At 60.7% G+C, this 16964-nt stretch overlaps 1 protein-coding gene and 3 non-coding genes across 4 annotated transcripts; 2 read left to right on the forward strand and 2 right to left on the reverse strand.

The window, feature by feature from the left end:
• Positions 1-361: 361 nt before the first annotated feature.
• TMEM214 (transmembrane protein 214) lies at positions 362-11763 on the reverse strand. Its single transcript, XM_058020600.1, has 17 exons — positions 11607-11763; positions 11015-11220; positions 10121-10271; positions 8977-9111; positions 8796-8878; positions 7549-7654; positions 7072-7153; positions 6885-6986; positions 6666-6807; positions 5144-5235; positions 4989-5037; positions 4275-4388; positions 3610-3727; positions 2951-3047; positions 2090-2258; positions 960-1111; positions 362-815 (listed from the first exon to the last, which is right to left on the reverse strand). The coding sequence occupies exons 1-17, from the start codon at positions 11761-11763 to the stop codon at positions 689-691; spliced, it is 2082 nt and encodes a 693-aa protein (XP_057876583.1). The 3' UTR covers positions 362-688.
• Positions 11764-12372: 609 nt separating this feature from the next.
• LOC131082161 (U1 spliceosomal RNA) lies at positions 12373-12536 on the forward strand. Its single transcript, XR_009114319.1, has one exon. It is a non-coding gene; the product is annotated as a U1 spliceosomal RNA (small nuclear RNA).
• Positions 12537-13735: 1199 nt separating this feature from the next.
• LOC131082162 (U1 spliceosomal RNA) lies at positions 13736-13899 on the reverse strand. The gene has a single exon (XR_009114320.1). It is a non-coding gene; the product is annotated as a U1 spliceosomal RNA (small nuclear RNA).
• A 2749-nt stretch (positions 13900-16648) lies between these two features.
• On the forward strand, positions 16649-16812 carry LOC131082163 (U1 spliceosomal RNA). The gene has a single exon (XR_009114321.1). It is a non-coding gene; the product is annotated as a U1 spliceosomal RNA (small nuclear RNA).
• The last annotated feature ends 152 nt before the right edge of the window (positions 16813-16964 follow it).

Raw genomic sequence — 16964 nt, forward strand, 5'->3', positions numbered from 1 at the left:
GGACATGGCCGTGCACAGACACACACACACACGGAGCACAGGTGTGCATGGAGGCACGGAGACACCCAAACGTGCCCACATGTGGGTGAGCACAGAGGCACACACAGGTGCCTTTGCACACCTGTAAGAACACAGGCACTCCCGACCCCTGTGCACACCCCCACGGGTGACACACCCACACGGGTGACACACCCCCACAAAGGTGACACACAAACATGAACCTGACACCTCCCCACCCCACACAAACACCCCAACCCCAGCCCCACCCGTGTGGTGGCACCAGCAGCTCCCTGGACCCCCACAAACCACCCCAGCCCTGGCACTGCCCCATCACACACGGCCATCTTTAACCAGGAAGAAATATGAAGCATACAGAGCAATTATAAGGAAAAAATAATAAAATAAATCAGTTCATTCGTTGGTGGGAAGGGGCGGGAAGGTGAGGGGCTCCAGGTGTCCACCCCTGACCCTGTGAGCAGGCAGAACACGAGGGCATGGGGATCACCCCCAGGGACAGCGGGACAGGGAAAGCCAGAGCGGTCACAGGGTGTGCAGAAACCTGGGTGTGTGTGTTTGCCCGGCCCCCAAAAACACAAACCTCCCCAACAGCCCCGATGGGACCCACAGTTCCTGCGGGCACTGCCCGTGCCCTGCTGCGCCCCGGGCAGCCAGAACGCGGTGTGTGAGCTCAGTGCCCAGAAATCATGGCCAGGGCCCAGTCCTTGAGGGCCAGGGTGGCGTCCTGCACGTACAGCCAGGAGGAATAGGTGAAGCTCATCAAGTGGTCCCTCACGCACTGCCACGTCACGTCCCCGCTGGAACAACAAGGACAGGGGATTGACTGGGGACAGGGCCAGCAGGGATCAGGGGCGCGGGGGGCACAGGGACCCCTGGGCAGGGCAGGGCACCGGGACAGGCACAGAGCCCAGGGGAAGCACGCCCAGGGGGCACCCGCTCACCTGCAGGCGTCGAGGCAGCGCTGCCAGCCCCGCTGCAGCAGTGCAGCCAGGCCCTGCAGCAGCGGCAGCAGGCAGCTGTGCAGCAGGAAGTGCAGCAGCTCCCGGGCACACTCGGCCAGGTGCAGCAGCGCCTCGGGCAGCCGGCTCTGCAGCTGGGGAGCACAGGTGGTGCCAGGGGTGAGCACACCCGTGACACCCCCATCTCACCCCTCCCTCCCTCCCTCCCCAGCGTCCCAGAGCTCCCCCCGCCACTGCCCCATTGTCTGGAAAAATCCCTTTGCCAGGATTTCCCTCCTGGGGAGCTGAGAGGCCTCAGAGAAAAAGGAAAACAATATTATCTCATTTGCTTCTCCTGGGTTTTGCTGCTTTGGAATGTGGTTGGAGATTGCTCGCCCAACCTGTGAATTGTTCATTAATTTAGTGTGAATTGCTTTGACTTAATGACCAATCACGGTCTGGCTGTGCCAGGACTCTGAGGAGAGAGTCACCAGTTTTTAACTAGCATCTTGTTAAACCTTCTGTATGTATCCTTCCTCTATACTTTGGTATAGTTTTAGTATGGTATTATTTAATAATCGAACATATTAATTATTAATTTATATTATATTATATTATATTATATTATATTATATTATATTATATTATATTATATTATATTATATCGTATTATATTATATTATATTATATTAATTATATTACATTATATTACATTACATTACATTACATAATATAATATAATATAATATAATATAATATAATATAATATAATATAATATTATATTATATTATATTATATTATATTATATTATATTATATTATATTATATTACCTATATATTTACAATTAAGTATAAAATATTATAATTATTATTTTTACATTATTTATATACATTACTTTATATAAATTAGCATAATTATCCTTTTATACTCTAGTATAGATCATAACAATAATAAATTATCCTTCTAAGAACATGGAGTCAGAGTCATTATTTCCCTCCTGCCACAGGGAACCCAGCAAGCTCCACCCTCCCCGGGTTCCCTTTCCTGCAGCACCCAGCAGACAGGGCACCCACGCTCTGTGACCCTGATGCCACCCCAGGGGCACCCACCCCCTGTGCCCACGCCACTCACCCAGTCGCCGAGCCAGGGCAGGGTGCCGTGGAGCCAGGCGAGCAGGGCACGGCCCCGCTGGGTCACAGCCCAGGCCGCCTCCCCGGCGGTGCTCCAGAGCAGCTCCAGCTGGGGCCACAGCACCGACAGGGCCACGGAGCCGTGCTGGGCCAGGCTGTGCTCCAGCCACCTGCAAGGGAGCCTCGGGTGAGGGCAGGGCCGGGCACGGCACCGGGGGCACCCACACAGAGGGCACGGAGCTGCCAGCACGGGGTGAATGGGGCAGAGCTCCAGGGTGAGCTGGAATGGCTCAGGCAGGGCTGGGAACAGCTCCAGTGTGAGCTGGAATGGCTCAGGCAGGGATGGGAACAGCTCCAGGGTGAGCTGGAATGGCTCAGGCAGGGCTGGGAACAGCTCCAGTGTGAGCTGGAATGGCTCAGGATGGGATGGGAACAGGAACAGCTCCAGTGTGAGCTGGAATGGCTCAGGATGGGAACAGGAACAGCTCCAGGGTGAGCTGGAATGGCTCAGGCAGGGCTGAGAACAGCTCCAGTGTGAGCTGGAATGGCTCAGGATGGGAACAGGAACAGCTCCAGTGTGAGCTGGAATGGCTCAGGCAGGGATGGGAACAGCCCCAGTGTGAGCTGGAATGGCTCAGGCTGGGAACAGGAACAGCCCCAGTGTGAGCTGGAATGGCTCAGGCAGGGAACAGGAACAGCTCCAGTGTGAGCTGGAATGGCTCAGGCAGGGATGGGAACAGCTCCAGTGTGAGCTGGAATGGCTCAGGCAGGGCTGGGAACACTCCCAGCTCCCTGCCCAGCCCTCGTGGGCTGCCCAAGTGCCCCATGCCAGCCCCAGGAGGCACCTAGGGGTGTCACACACCTGTAGCCCTGCAGGCTGGCACGGGACACCTTCTGCCAGGCCAGCTGGGACGCGGGCAGCACGCCGGAGGAGCGCAGCAGCCGGGCACAGGACGAGGCTGCAAGACAAAGGTGAGCTCCTTGAGTGGCCTTGCCCGTCTGTCTGTCCCCTGACACCTGTCTGTCTGTCCCCAAGGGCCCCGGGGGGGCACACGGCTCGGGCTGTGCTGTGGAAGCCCTCGGGAGATGCTCCAGGAGGGGACAGACAGACAGAATCCCCTGAGCAGACCCTCCCAAAGGGGAACAGGCAGTGCTGCAGCACCTCCATCCCCCAGCTGGACAGACGGACAGGCCCCACTGCTCACAGCAGCCACGGGACACGGGCAGGGACACGGAGGGGAACAGCCACAGGAGGGATCCCAGGGAGCAGGATCACTCCTGGGCAAGGGGAAAAAGCCTCAAGCTTGTGACAGGGAAGGTTTAGGTAGCAAACAAAACCCAGTTCCTTCCCAGCAAGGGCTGTGCAGGCAGCCAGGGCCATGGTGGAGCTCCCATCCCATGGGGGTTTAAAGGCCACGTGGATGTGGCCCTTTGGGGACGGGGACAGGGGTGGCCTGGCAGTGCTGGGGGCTGCCTGGTGCCCCCAGAGCATTTCTGACCCTGGGTGAGTGCCCAGCCTACCCTGGAAGGAGCCGTGCGTGTGCACGTCGTGCAGCAGGAACCCAGCAGCCAGCAGCAGCAGCACGAGCAGCAGCCGGGCCCAGGGCAGGCCCCGGCCCCTCATCCTGCACAGCAGCTCCTGCACACGGGGAGGACAAGGCCCTGTCACTGCCACCGCCGGCTCCTGGCACGGGGAGCACAGCACAGCAGCACCACCCAGCCCTGGCCCCCTGCTCCTGCCAGAGGGACCTCGGTTATTCACGGTGCCCAGAGTGACCCCTGCGTGGACTGCAGTTTGTGTGGGTTATCAGAGCACAGCTCTGCCTGTGCTCTCCAATTCCCACCCGTTTCTGCTGCACACTGAGAGGGCACTTTGCCAGATGTGGCAGGAAGGATGCAGAAACACATGGCCACGCTTCCTGCGCTAAGTCTGTCATTCCCAAGCAGGAAAGACACATCTGAGGGGACAGAGACATCTGCTGAGCAGCTGGGGGTTGGACGGGGACCAGCACATCTGTCCCCAGCGTGTCCTGCGTGCGTGTCACCACGGGGCCCTGGCCCTGCACGTGGCCAGCAGCAGGAGGGGCTGGCCAGAGCCCCAGCACAGAGCTGAGATCCCAGCCTGGCTGCTGGCTGCTGCCCGTCCCATCCTGTCCCCCCCCGTCCTGTCCCCTCCTGTCCCTCACCTTGCAGGCAGTGTCACAGGCGGCCACGTCTGTGTCCCCTCCAGCCCCCCTGGCTGCCAGCTCCTCGTTTGTCACCTTGAAGGAGCGAACCGTTTCCTGCAGGGACTGCTGCACCTTGGGCACAGCAGGGGCTGGGTCAGGACCCCCGGGACCCCACAGAGCCCCCCGGGCTGCCATGGCACCAGGAGGGCAAGGGTGGGTGCCATGGGGGCATTGCCAGCTCAGGGAACTCCCCCAGCTGAACCAGGGACACTGTCCCAGCCCACAGCTGCCATGGGGACATTGCCAGCTCAGGAGCTGTCCCAGCAGCACGGGGACACTGTCCCAGCTGCCATGGGGACATTGCCAGCTCAGGAGCTGTCCCAGCAGCACAGGGACACTGTCCCAGCTGCCATGGGGACATTGCCAGCTCAGGAGCTGTCCCAGCAGCACAGGGACACTGTCCCAGCTGCCATGGGGACACTGTCCCAGCTGCCACGGGGACACTGCCAGCTCAGGAGCTGTCCCAGCAGCACGGGGACACTGTCCCAGCTCAGGAGGTGTCCCAGCAGCACGGGGACACTGTCCCAGCTGCCACGGGGACACTGCCAGCTCAGGAGCTGTCCCAGCAGCACGGGGACACTGTCCCAGCAGCCATGGGGACACTGCCAGCTCAGGAGCTGTCCCGGCAGCACGGGGACACTGTCCCAGCCCACAGCCCCTGCCCAGCCCTACCTTCTTGCTGCTGCTCTCCCAGGACTGCAGCAGGTGGTTCAGCAGCAAGCTGTGGGTGAGGAGAACACGGGGCTGGCTCAGGGGCTCCCAGAGGAACTCAGGTGAGCCAGAGGCTCTGCAGGTGAGCACACAGGGCCCCCATGGCGTGCACTGACCTGGACTGGGCGAGGTGCTTGGTGTAGAGCTGCCTCCAGACGCTGAAGCTCAGCGGGTCCAGGCTCAGGCACTGGCTCAGGGAGGTCAGCAGCTGGGGAGGGGGCACGGCAGCTCCTTAGGGGCGACCCTCACCCCACAGGTGCCACAGAGGCACCAGACAGAGCTGCAGCACCCCTGCCCACAGAGGGCTGGAACTGGATGAGCTCCAAGGGCTCTGCCACCCAAACCATTCCAGGGTTTGCTGATTCCTATCCCCTGGGAGCAGGCAGCAGACCCCTGCCTACAGGAATGTCTCCCTGCTGACAGAGTGACAAAACTCTCCTTTGTCCCCTTAAAAAGGAAACAAGCCCACAAGTGTCTCTCTCCTGAATTAGGTGAAAAGACATCTCATAGGACCTGGGGGACTTCACCTCAAAATTAAGGATGGCCAATTAGCCAAGAGCCAAAAAGTCCCACCTGGGCAATTTATCAGAAAAAGAAGAAAACAAAGAAACTAATCCCTTTTCTGAGGTGTTTTACCAAGAACAAAACCCTCTTACACCTAGCTCAGTTTTTCTCTGTAAAGAGTTTTGTTATTTTGCCTTTTATTTAAACCTTTTTGTTTCCAACACTACCACAGAAGCCATCCTGCTGATTTTCAGCCTTCTAAGGTAGCTAAGTGTGAAAAACGTGTATTTTATGGTTGGCTTTTTGCAAACATTAAAATGAATATTATATGGGTTATGTTAGAAAGTTATGCTGTATAACTTAAATAGAAATTAAATAACTTAAAATATTTAAAACTTAAATAACTTAAAATAGAAATTATGCTATGTAAGATACTTTTTTAAAGAGAGGAGTGAGATACTCTCACTGAGATAGCAGCCACAGGACATCTGACTCTTTCAGAGAAAGAGAATTTATTGCTCCCTTATCAGAAGAAACAAATTTCTTCCTGCCTTGCTCAGCCCTGAAGATGCAGTTAGGATTAAGAGGAAGGAGCTGACACTGCCCAGACAGAATTCTGTGTTTGAATGGAATTTATGCATCATGGACGACGTGTATGAATGTGCAACAGGTTATTGTTTTTAAGGGTTAATCCTCTGTTAATGTGTGTCCTTTATTGGGCTTATTTTGCCCAGAAAGAGGTACCTGGACATCCGTAACTCTTTGTTTTTTATTGTCTCATATTGTCCTAATCCTAATTGTACAAATTTACATTACTCTAATCATATTACTATTTTATAACCATTTTCTTACTATCAAACCTTAAAAATTTTAAAAGGAAGTGACTGGCGTTTGTCACACTGAGCTATCTTAGCTGTAAAACAGATCTGCAGGAGCTCATGAGCCTGACTCAGAGAGACCCCTATTCCACCTGCCCTGCCATCCCCATCCTGCTGACAGCACTGCCACCTCTGCACCCTGACAGCAGTGCCACCTCTGCACCCTGACAGCAGTGCCACCTCTCCGTGGAGCCCCCAGCTGTTCCACCACCTCGATGCCCATTTCCAACCCCCTCCCCGGCCGCTGCGGGCTCACCTCCTCCTTCATGGCGGGCGGGCAGGCGGGCGTGGCGCGGGACAGGAAGGAGGGGAAGTAGGTGTGCAGGGCAGCCTCGGGCCGGGCGCCCAGCGCCAGCACCTTCAGCCGCGGGTACAGGCGCCGCAGCTGCTCCTGCAGGCTGGGGACAGACACGGTGGGCACCGGGGGGCACCGGGGGGGCACCGGGGCTCCCCGTGCCCGGATGGAGCGGCGTACCTGGGGGACAGCGAGTTGTTGGGCATGAAGGAAAAGTCCAGCAGGGGGAAGAAGTCCTTGGGGCCGATCATGCCGAAGCCTTTGGTGAGGTTGGGGTGCATCCTGCACGAGAGAGGCCTGAGCTGCTGGGGCCTGGCACGGGCAGTGCAGAGCCCCAGGGCAACAGGGAGGGGGGTCACTCACTCACATCAGGAGCCGGTCCAGGTAGGAGACGGCGTACGGAGACAGGGACTTGATGCCGAGCACCGGGAGCATGACACCGAGCCACACTGCAGGGACAGCAGGGAGCTGTGCCGGGCTGGGCTGCACCCAGAGCACCAGGGACAGCAGGGACAGCAGGGACAGCAGGGACAGCAGGGACAGCAGGGAGCTGTGCCGGGCTGGGCTGCACACAGAGCACCAGGGACAGCAGGGACAGCAGGGAGCTGTGCCGGGCTGTGCTGCACCCACAGCACCCAGAGCACCAGGGACAGGCAGGCACATCCCCGGGAAGGGCCCCAGGGCACAGGAGCAGCACACCGCCTGTCCTTCCAGGCACGATGGCTCTCTCATACCCAGGCCGGGGAATTGCACCTGAGGATCCCTCCCAGCCCTTCCCCAGCCCTCAGCAGCACGAGGGGAGGGTGCTGCCAGTGCCAGGAGGGGATCCCACACTGGCTCTCACCTTTCAGGCCCTCGTGGAGGTCGGTGAAGCCGGCCTGCCCCAGCGCCCAGAGCACGGTCAGGCACTTGGCCGGCCGGCTCTGCTGGGAGCGCAGCACCTCCAGGTACTGGGGAGAGAGGGACCTCAGTGGGAACAGTGCCACCCGCAGTGCCACCCATCCCATCCCATCCCATCCCATCCCATCCCATCCCATCCCATCCCATCCCATCCCATCCCATCCCATCCCCTCCCATCCCATCCCATCCCCTCCCATCCCCTCCCATCCCATCCCATCCCATCCCATTCCATCCCATCCCATCCCATCCCATCCCATCCCATCCCATCCCATCCCATCCCATCCCATCCCATCCCATCCCATCACATCCCATCCCATCCCATCCCATCCCCTCCAGGTACTGGGGAGAGAGGGCACCTCAGTGGGAACAGTGCCACCCCACAGTGCCACCCATCTATCCCCAGCACCCCCAGGGACTGTGGGACAGAGGGCACCCCAGTGGGCACAGTGCCACCCACCCAGCCCAACCACACCTGCAGCCATGGCACCAGCAGCCCCCAGCCCCTGGAAGGGACCTGCAGCTGCAGGTGAGACCAGGAGCCATTCTGGGGCAAGAGAGGGACCCCAAACCCAGCTCTGGGGGTGCAGGGGGACAGGGGGAACCCCAAAGTCAGCTCTGGGGGTGCAGGAGGATAGGGGATATCCCAAACCCAGCTCTAGGGGTGCAGGGGGAACCCCAAAGCCAGGTCTGAGGGTGCAGGGGGAACCCCAAACCCAGCCCTGGGGGTGCAGGGGATATCTCAAACTCAGCTCTGGGGGTGCAGGGGGACAGGGGGAACCCCAAAGTCAGCTCTAGGGGTGCAGGAGGATAGGGGATATCCCAAACCCAGCTCTAGGGGTGCAGGGGGAACCCCAAACCCAGCTCTAGGGGTGCAGGAGGAACCCCAAAGCCAGGTCTGGGGGTGCAGAGGGACCCCAAACCCAACCCTAGGGGTGCAGGGGGAACCCCAAAGCCAGGTCTGGGGGTGCAGGGGGACCCCAAACCCAACCCTAGGGGTGCAGGGGGACAGAGAAACGCCCAAACCCCGCTCTGGGGGTGCAGGGCTGCGGGCAGGGCAGGCAGAGCCCACTGGGGACCCCAGTCCCTCTGCAGAGGAGGGCAGAGGGCTCCAAGGGCTCTGTGCAGCGGGGTGCAGGAGCAGCCCCCCGGGTTTACAGCTCCCCCAGGCAAAGCCAGCCCGGGGCAGCTCACCTTGCCCAGGTTGGTGGTGGCGATGCGGGGCCGGTGCAGCAGCAGGGCCTGGATGCAGATCCTGTACCCGTGCAGGGACTCCCCTGCAAGGCAGACGGGGGAGCCCCTGCTCAGCACGGCCTCCGTGAGGAACCCCAGAGGGGCAGGGAGGGGCAGGCACTGGGCAGCATGGGGAGCTCACCCTGGGCCTTGTCCAGCTCCTGCAGCATGGTGTAGATGCAGTGGTCGAAGAAGAGCTCCAGCACGTCGGAGGCCTTGGCCAGCAGGGAGCGGATGATGCTCCTGAGCTCCTTGCCCACCAGGCAGTACGGGTAGTCTGGGGGAGGAGAGGGGACAGTTCAGTGAGACCCTGCTCTGCAGAGCTCCAGCAGGGCTGAGGAACCAGCCCAGTGTGAGACAGCACAGGGAGTGCCTCATCCTCATCCTCATCCTCATCCTCATCCTCATCCTCATCCTCATCCCGGCTGGGCAGCCCTGGCCTCCTCCCCAGGGACCCTATGGCATTCACATTCTCTGAAAAACTCCCTTTGTTGGGAAGCTGAGAAGCCTCAGAGAAAAGGAAAACAATTCTTATCTCATTTGCTTCTCCTGTGGTTTGCTCATGTGGGATGTGTTTGGAGATTGTTTACCCACAGGTGATTGTTCCATTGGATTCTGGGCTTGGGGTTCCCCTGCACTCCCAGTGCTGGGTTTGGGGTTTCCCTGTCCCCCTGCACCCCCAGATTCTGATTCTGAACCACCCCCAGGTGATTCTGCTGTGAGTTGTTTTGACTCTTTGGCCAGTCAGGGCCAAGCTGTGTTGGCACACTGGAGAGAATCACAAGTTTTCATAATTAGATTCTTACCATTCAGTAAGTATCTTTTCTGTGTTCTTTAGCACAGTATTCTTTAATATAATGTAGTATCATATAACATAAATGCTTCTCTGTGCTGCAGAGAACTCTGCACCCATTCTGATAGTATTTGCTCTCTGCAACACCCAGATCCAACTTCCTCACAGCCAGAAAACTGAAAGCACTGTGTCCACAGCCATGGGTCTCACAGCTGGGGGAGCCCCCAGTTTGCAGGTGCAGTGTCAGTGTGTCTGTGACAAGAGAAGGCTGTCTGTCCTTGTGGGGACATCCCAGGGCATGGGCAGTGTCAGTGACAAGAGAAGGCTGTCTGTCCCTGCTGGGGACAGCCCAGAGCATGGGCAGTGTAACAGTGTCAGTGTGTCCGTGACAAGAGAAGGCTGTCTGTCCCAGAGCCAGTTTTGTTCTGTTCCCCAGTTTTGCTCCCCAGTTTTGCTCCCCATCCCCATCACCCCAGGGCAGCAGCACGCTCACCGTGAGGGTGCTGGCTCAGCACGGGGTCACTCCTGGGTGCCTGCAGTTTGTAGTTGAGGTACCCAGCCAGGTCCTTCACCCACACCGAGGGGTTCTCGGGGAACACGCTGCGGCTCTTCTGCAGCTCCTTCTGCAGCTCCACCAGGTCCAGCTGACGGGGACAGACAGACAGACAGACAGGCAGGCTCAGGATGTGCAGGGATACTGGGACCATGCAGAGAACCCCACACAGGGCAGGGGGATGCAGAGGGAACCCCCCTCGTTTGGGGGCAGTGGAGGTCCCAGGGCACAAGGGGGATGAGGAGGAGCTGAGCCAGCAGTGCCTGCCAGCCCAGGGACACATCGCCCCAACGCAGCCTGCCTCGGCCAGTTCTGGAACCCTCCATGCCCAGACACGACCAGGACAGGCAGGACAGACAGACAGACAGGTTCTGCAGAGCCAGCCAGGGCACAGCAACTGCACCAGCGACTCCCAGGGCCCCACCAGCGGGACAGGCAGGAGGTTCAGCCATCAGAGGCTTCCTCGGGGATCCTCCCAGACACGGCAGTGATGAGGGGAACGAGAGACCCCCGTCAGCCATGGGGAGCCAGAGACCCCTTCAGCCATGTCCCACCGCTCAGGGGGGACCAGAGACCCCCTTCAGCCATGGGGAACCAGAGACCCCCTTCAGCCATGGGGAACCAGAGACCCCTTCAGCCATGGGGAACCAGAGACCCCCTTCAGCCATGTCCCACCATCCAAGGGGGACCAGAGACCCCCATCAGCCATGGGGAACCAGAGACCATGTCCCACCATCCAAGGGGGACCAGAGACCCCCTTCAGCCATGTCCCACCGCTCAGGGGGGACCAGAGACCCCCGTCAGCCATGTCCCACCGCTCCAGGGCACACTCACGGCTTTCAGGGCTTCCTCCAGCGAGCGGCTCCGGCCCGGGGCCGTTCCCCCGTCGCTGCCCGGTGCCTTCTTGCCGCTCTTGCCGCCGTGCTGCTTCCGCTGCGGCGGCTCGGGGGCCGCGGCCGGGGGCACCTGCTCCTTGTTCTGCTTGCGCAGCGCCCGCTCGAAGCCCAGCTGGAAGATGGTGCTGGAGGTGGCGATGGGAGCTGCGGAGGGGACGCGGGGACGGGGACACGGTGACGGGAGCGCCGCGGGCAGCGGCGACACGAGGGCACGGCGAGGGAGCCGGGGTACCGGAGCGCACGGCGGCTCCGGGCCGGTGCAGGACCCCGGGGTTGCGCACAGCACCCGCACGGACCGCGATGCGCACCCGGGGCTCCACCGCCGGGCCCGGGGAGCCCGCCCGGCCCCGGCCGCCGCTCCGGTACCGGCGGGATCCCCGGAGAGCCCCACAGCTACACCCGCCTCTCCCCGGGACCCAGCGGGGACCCCCGGCCGCCCCACGCGAGGCCCCCGGTGCCCCACACACAGCGCCCCCGGAGCCACGGGACCCCCGCCCGCCGCACCGGGGCCCGCGGGCAGTGACACTCACCGGGCACGGGCAGAGCGCGACCGGCGTTGGCCTCGCCCAGGGCACGGCGGCTGCCGGCGCCGCCCACGGGCCCCCGGCGGCCCTTGCGCACCACCTCCCAGCGGCCGGGAGCGGCGCCGGCCGTGCCGGTGCCCGGGGCCGCTCTCGCCGCCGCCATCGAGACCCGGAGCGCCACGGGCGGCGCCGGGCCGGGGCCAGGGCGCGTGCGCGCGCGGCTGCCGCCGATTGGCTGAGCCCGGGGATACGCGCCGCTCGTGCCGGCTGCCACGTCCCCGCCCCGCCTCGCCGGGAAACGTGACAGGGCGGGCATGGCCCCGCCCCCCCGAGGGGCGGGATCAGCGCAGGGCACCGCCTCCTCTGAGACCCCGCCCACAGAGCGGCCTCCAAGGCGGGAAAGAGGCGGGGCTTAAGGGGAGCGACGCTGGTGACGTTTCAAAGTGGGCGGGGTCATTGAGGGGGCGTGTCCATTGTGTTCGCGCCGCCGCTTCCAGAACCGCCTCGACCTGGCAGGGGCGGAGCCTTGCGAGAGGCTGGGGGCGTGTCCATGCAGATTTGTCCCCGCCGCGCGGCATGCCGGGCCCGATCCCGCGCCAAACCCGCGCTGTCCCGGCGCGTCCGCGGGCTTGGCGCGGGCCGGGCCGTGCCGGGCCGTGCGGGCCGGGCCGCAGCGCGGCAGGGCCGGGCGGGGTCGGGGCCGGGCCGGGCCGGGCGTGTGCTGGGTGGGCGTGCGTTGTGCGGGGCGGGCGGGCGCTGGGGCGGGTCAGGCATACTTACCTGGCAGGGGAGACACCATGATCAGGCAGGTGGTTTTCCCAGGGCGAGGCTCATCCCTTGCACTCCGGGTGTGCTGACCCCTGCGATTTCCCCAAATGCGGGAAACTCGACTGCATAATTTGTGGTAGTGGGGGACTGCGTTCGCGCTCTCCCCTGGTATTGCGGTTCAAAAACAGAATTACTTTATCCAAGGCGTAATTTGTTACCCAACCATCACGAATCCTCACCACCCCATCCTGTGCTCACTCCATACACTCCTCCCGCAGTTAAGGCTCCCGTGGATCTCAGCAGGATTCAGGGCCATCAGCGCTCCCCGCACGTCGCTGCGCTGTCTCTGCCCCTGCATGAGCCCACAGCGCCCCGGCAGTGCCCGCTGGGCGGAACCGGCCCCTCGCCCCTTTCCCCGCGGTGTTTCCCTGCTCCCGCAGACACGGGATTCGCTGGCCGGCTCCTGCGGGCAGTGTGCTCCCCTGGCCGCCCATCCCCGGCTATCCCCGAGCCCCTCTGCCCTCCGATCCTTCGCGAGGGTCCCAGGCCACTCAGCAGTTGCATCCACGGTGCCAGTGAATTATTAAAACCGAAAATCGCGGACAAAGACTCTCTAGTTAAAGTTAGAAAGTGGTGTGTTTATAACACCAGCGGGCACGATGGGGGTCATCCCCAAAAATGCGTGACCGCACCACACAAGGATTTTTGCCTTCGAATAATTTTCCAAAGTAGTACATATACACAACACCAGCACCTCCCATCCCCGCGCTGTATTCAAATGAGGTTATTAATCCTTCACGCGTGCGCAGTTCTTCTCTTGAATTGGGTCAGTGGTCTCGAATTGTGTCGGTGGTCCCGGGGATGAAGTCAGGAATGTCTTCATCAGGTCTCTGTGACCCTCTGGCACTATCCAAGGCCCCCTGCTTCATGAGGGATTGACACAGAGTCCCTGGTGCTGGGCGTTGTTCTACTGGTTTCAATGTGTTCCTATACCGGTTCATGTGCTCCACATCCAACTGTAAATAAGCTCATAATATAACAATTAGCTTTAGTTTAGGCACCTAATAATCGTTAAATATTGTTAGCATATTTAACTTCAATATGAATTGGTTCTACCCTCACTTGGAATCTTAAATTTCTAAAATCATGATCTGACAGGCCGTGGCGTCCCCATCGGCTGCTCTGACCCAATTCAGGGCCAGGGCTCCAACCTCTGCCAGCAGCGAGCTCGGCTGAGTCGGTCCAGGAAGGGCTCGGCTTCAGAAGCCATTGAACTGATGAGGACGGGGCCATAGCCCGACCCCGAACGGCTGAAGTACGGTTACAGGAGAGAGCACACCTCCGCTTCTGTTTTTGACCAGGAAAACCAGGGGAGAGCGCGAACGCAGTCCCCCACTACCACAAATTATGCAGTCGAGTTTCCCGCATTTGGGGAAATCGCAGGGGTCAGCACACCCGGAGTGCAAGGGATGAGCCTCGCCCTGGGAAAACCACCTGCCTGATCATGGTGTCTCCCCTGCCAGGTAAGTATGCCCGACCCGCCCCAACGCCCGCCCGCCCCGCACAACGCACGCCCGCCCAGCACACGCCCGGCCCGGCCCGGCCCCGACCCCGCCCGGCCCCGCCGCGCTGCGGCCCGGCCCGCACGGCCCGGCACGGCCCGGCCCGCGCCAAGCCCGCGGACGCGCCGGGACAGCGCGGGCTTGGCGCGGGATCGGGCCCGGCATGCCGCGCGGCGGGGACAAATCTGCATGGACACGCCCACAAGTCCCCGCAAGCCCCGCCCCCTGCGGCCCGGCCCCGCCGGGAGCCCCGAGAGCCGCGGAGCCGCTGCCTCAGGCCGGGCCGGTTTGGGCCGGGCTCCGCTCCCGCCGCTGCCCCGGGCCGTTCCTGCTCCGCTGCCGCCGCTGCCGGGGCTCGGGGCCGCCTCTCCCGCTGCCGGAGCTCCCTCTGCCCGGCACTGCCCGGTGCTGCCGCGCCCCTCCCGGTGCCCCCGCTCCGCTCCGCCCGCTCCTCCCGGGGCTCTCCGCTCCCTCGGGCACCATCGGCCGGGCGAGCGGCGTTCGGGTGCGGAAAATGCGGATTTTATGGTTGGCTTTTCGCAAATATTAAAATTAATATTATCTGTGTTATTTTAGAGAGTTATGCTGTATTGATTTTCTTAAGTAGTGTGATAAATATGGTTTTAGGTTATAACATAAGGTTAAAGTAGAAACTATGCTGTGTGAGATACTTTTTTTACAGAAAGGACTCGCAGCAATAACGCAAACTGCACAAAGAGCCTTTTCACACTGCCAGCCCTCGCTGGGGCTCTGATCCCATCGGGGCTGGGCTCTCCTCGCCCCCTGCACTCCCGGCCTCAGCTCAGCTTTCGGGGACTCTCGTTTCCCTCTCGCCCCAGGGTCCCCAAAGCCCAAGCCGGAGCTGTGAGGGCACCCAAATGTGGGAATGGGCTCTCTGTTGAGGGAGTGATTAAATCATTCTGTGTCTGTTTAAAAAGGCAAAAAGCCCAGAAGTTCCTCTCCTCACTTTGGTAAAAGAACACGTCACAGGACCTTTAAGATCTCACCTCAAACCTAAGGTTATCTAATTAGACACAGGGTAAAAAGTCTCACTTAGGAAATTCACTAGAGAAAGAAGAGAACAAAGGAAATAATCACTTTTGTGGGGTGTTTTAGTAGGAGTAAGAACCTCTTGCCCCTGGCTCGGTTTTTCTCTGTAAGAGCTTTGTTATTTTGCCTTTTATTAAAACTTTCTCTGTTTCCAACAGTGCCTCAGAAGCCATGCTGCTGATTTTATGCCATTCGGGGTAGCTGAGCTATCCCAAGTGTAACAAGTTCTCTGAGAGCTCCTGAGACCACACTCAAAGAGAAACCCTAAAACCTTCCTGGGTGAATGGGCAGAGCTGCACTTTCCATGCATTTCCAGGGGAATATGCAAACAGAGCCCTTTGGGAAAGTCAATTGTGCATTTACTTTGGAGAAGTTAATTGTGCATTTTGCACAGCAAACCCTGCCCCAGCAGTGGCAAAGGGCACTCGGGCACGTGGAGAAAGCGATGGGGTCATTTTGTGTTCCCAGTCCCAAATGCCATGGGATGTCCGAGGGATTTCCTGCCCTGAGGATTTCCTGCCCTGAGGATTTCCTGCCCCGAGGGATTTCCTCCCGCTGCAGCAACAACACCAATGCCCTGTTACTCCACGGTGCCTCACAGCCAGTAACTACAGACCAGGATATTCCAGTGCCCACTGTAAAATCCAGGGCTCCGTTCCCGGCCCGAGCGGCCCCAAAGGGTTCAGGGAGACAGGAGATGCCTGTGGTCCCTCCAGCCCAGCCCAGCCCAGCTTCTTCCTCTCCTGCTCTTCCCTCGTGTCCGTGCCCAGCCCGTCCTGCCTGCAGCCCCCACTGTGATATTTGGGAGGTGTCAATGCCAGCCCAGGAGCTGCCCCTGCTCAGGGCTCGCCTTCTGCCAGTGTGCTGCCCTGGCACAGATTTGGGCATTGCTGCCCTGGCACAGATTTGGTCATTGCTGCCCCTGGCACAGATTTGGGCATTGCCGCCCCTGGCACAGATTTGATAATTTTTGTCCCTGGCACAGATTTGTTCATTCCTTGTGTCTCTTCTCCTTCCCTGGCGCTCCCTCCCGTGTCTTGGGCACCCCCTGGGCACTGCCCACCCTCTGTGCCCCCCGTGTCCTTCCCGGAGATCCCATCCCAGAGCTGGCACCGAGTGCAAGACAGCGCCGTGACAGAGAGACAGCGCCGTGAGAGAGAGAGACAGCGCCGCGCCTGCTGCCCGTAACGGGTTTGGGGCCCTTCGGGGACTGGTTCTGTTCTGGATCTGGCTCCGTTCCGGGTCCGGTTCGGTTCCGGGTCCGGTTCGGTTCCGGGTCCGGTTCCGTTCGGGAGGGTCCGGACGCGCCCGGGCTCCGCCGCGCCGCCAGGGGGCGCCAACACGAGAGCGAGACACGAGGCGGGGTTGGGGCGGGGGCGTGGCCATGCAAATCACAGCGGGGCAGAGGGCGGTGCCAGGATGCGGTACCGATCAGTGGGCGTGTCCATGCAGATTTGTCCCCGCCGCGCGGCATGCCGGGCCCGATCCCGCGCCAAGCCCGCGCTGTCCCGGCGCGTCCGCGGGCTTGGCGCGGGCCGGGCCGTGCCGGGCCGTGCGGGCCGGGCCGCAGCGCGGCAGGGCCGGGCGGGGCCGGGGCCGGGCCGGGCCGGGCGTGTGCTGGGCGGGCGTGCGTTGTGCGGGGCGGGCGGGCGTTGGGGCGGGTCGGGCATACTTACCTGGCAGGGGAGACACCATGATCAGGCAGGTGGTTTTCCCAGGGCGAGGCTCATCCCTTGCACTCCGGGTGTGCTGACCCCTGCGATTTCCCCAAATGCGGGAAACTCGACTGCATAATTTGTGGTAGTGGGGGACTGCGTTCGCGCTCTCCCCTGGTGTTGCGGTTCAAAAACAGAAAGAACTTCCGGGCGTTCTCTACACAGCCCCTCTTGTCCCGGTTGTTCCTTGGTCCGGAGCGGCGCTGGTCCTTCCAAGATCCGTTCCTGCCCCAATAAATCCCGCCCCGCTCCGTGCCGCACCCCACAGA

Source organism: Melospiza georgiana, chromosome 3, assembly GCF_028018845.1.
Source record: "Melospiza georgiana isolate bMelGeo1 chromosome 3, bMelGeo1.pri, whole genome shotgun sequence".
NCBI classification, from domain to species: domain Eukaryota; kingdom Metazoa; phylum Chordata; class Aves; order Passeriformes; family Passerellidae; genus Melospiza; species Melospiza georgiana.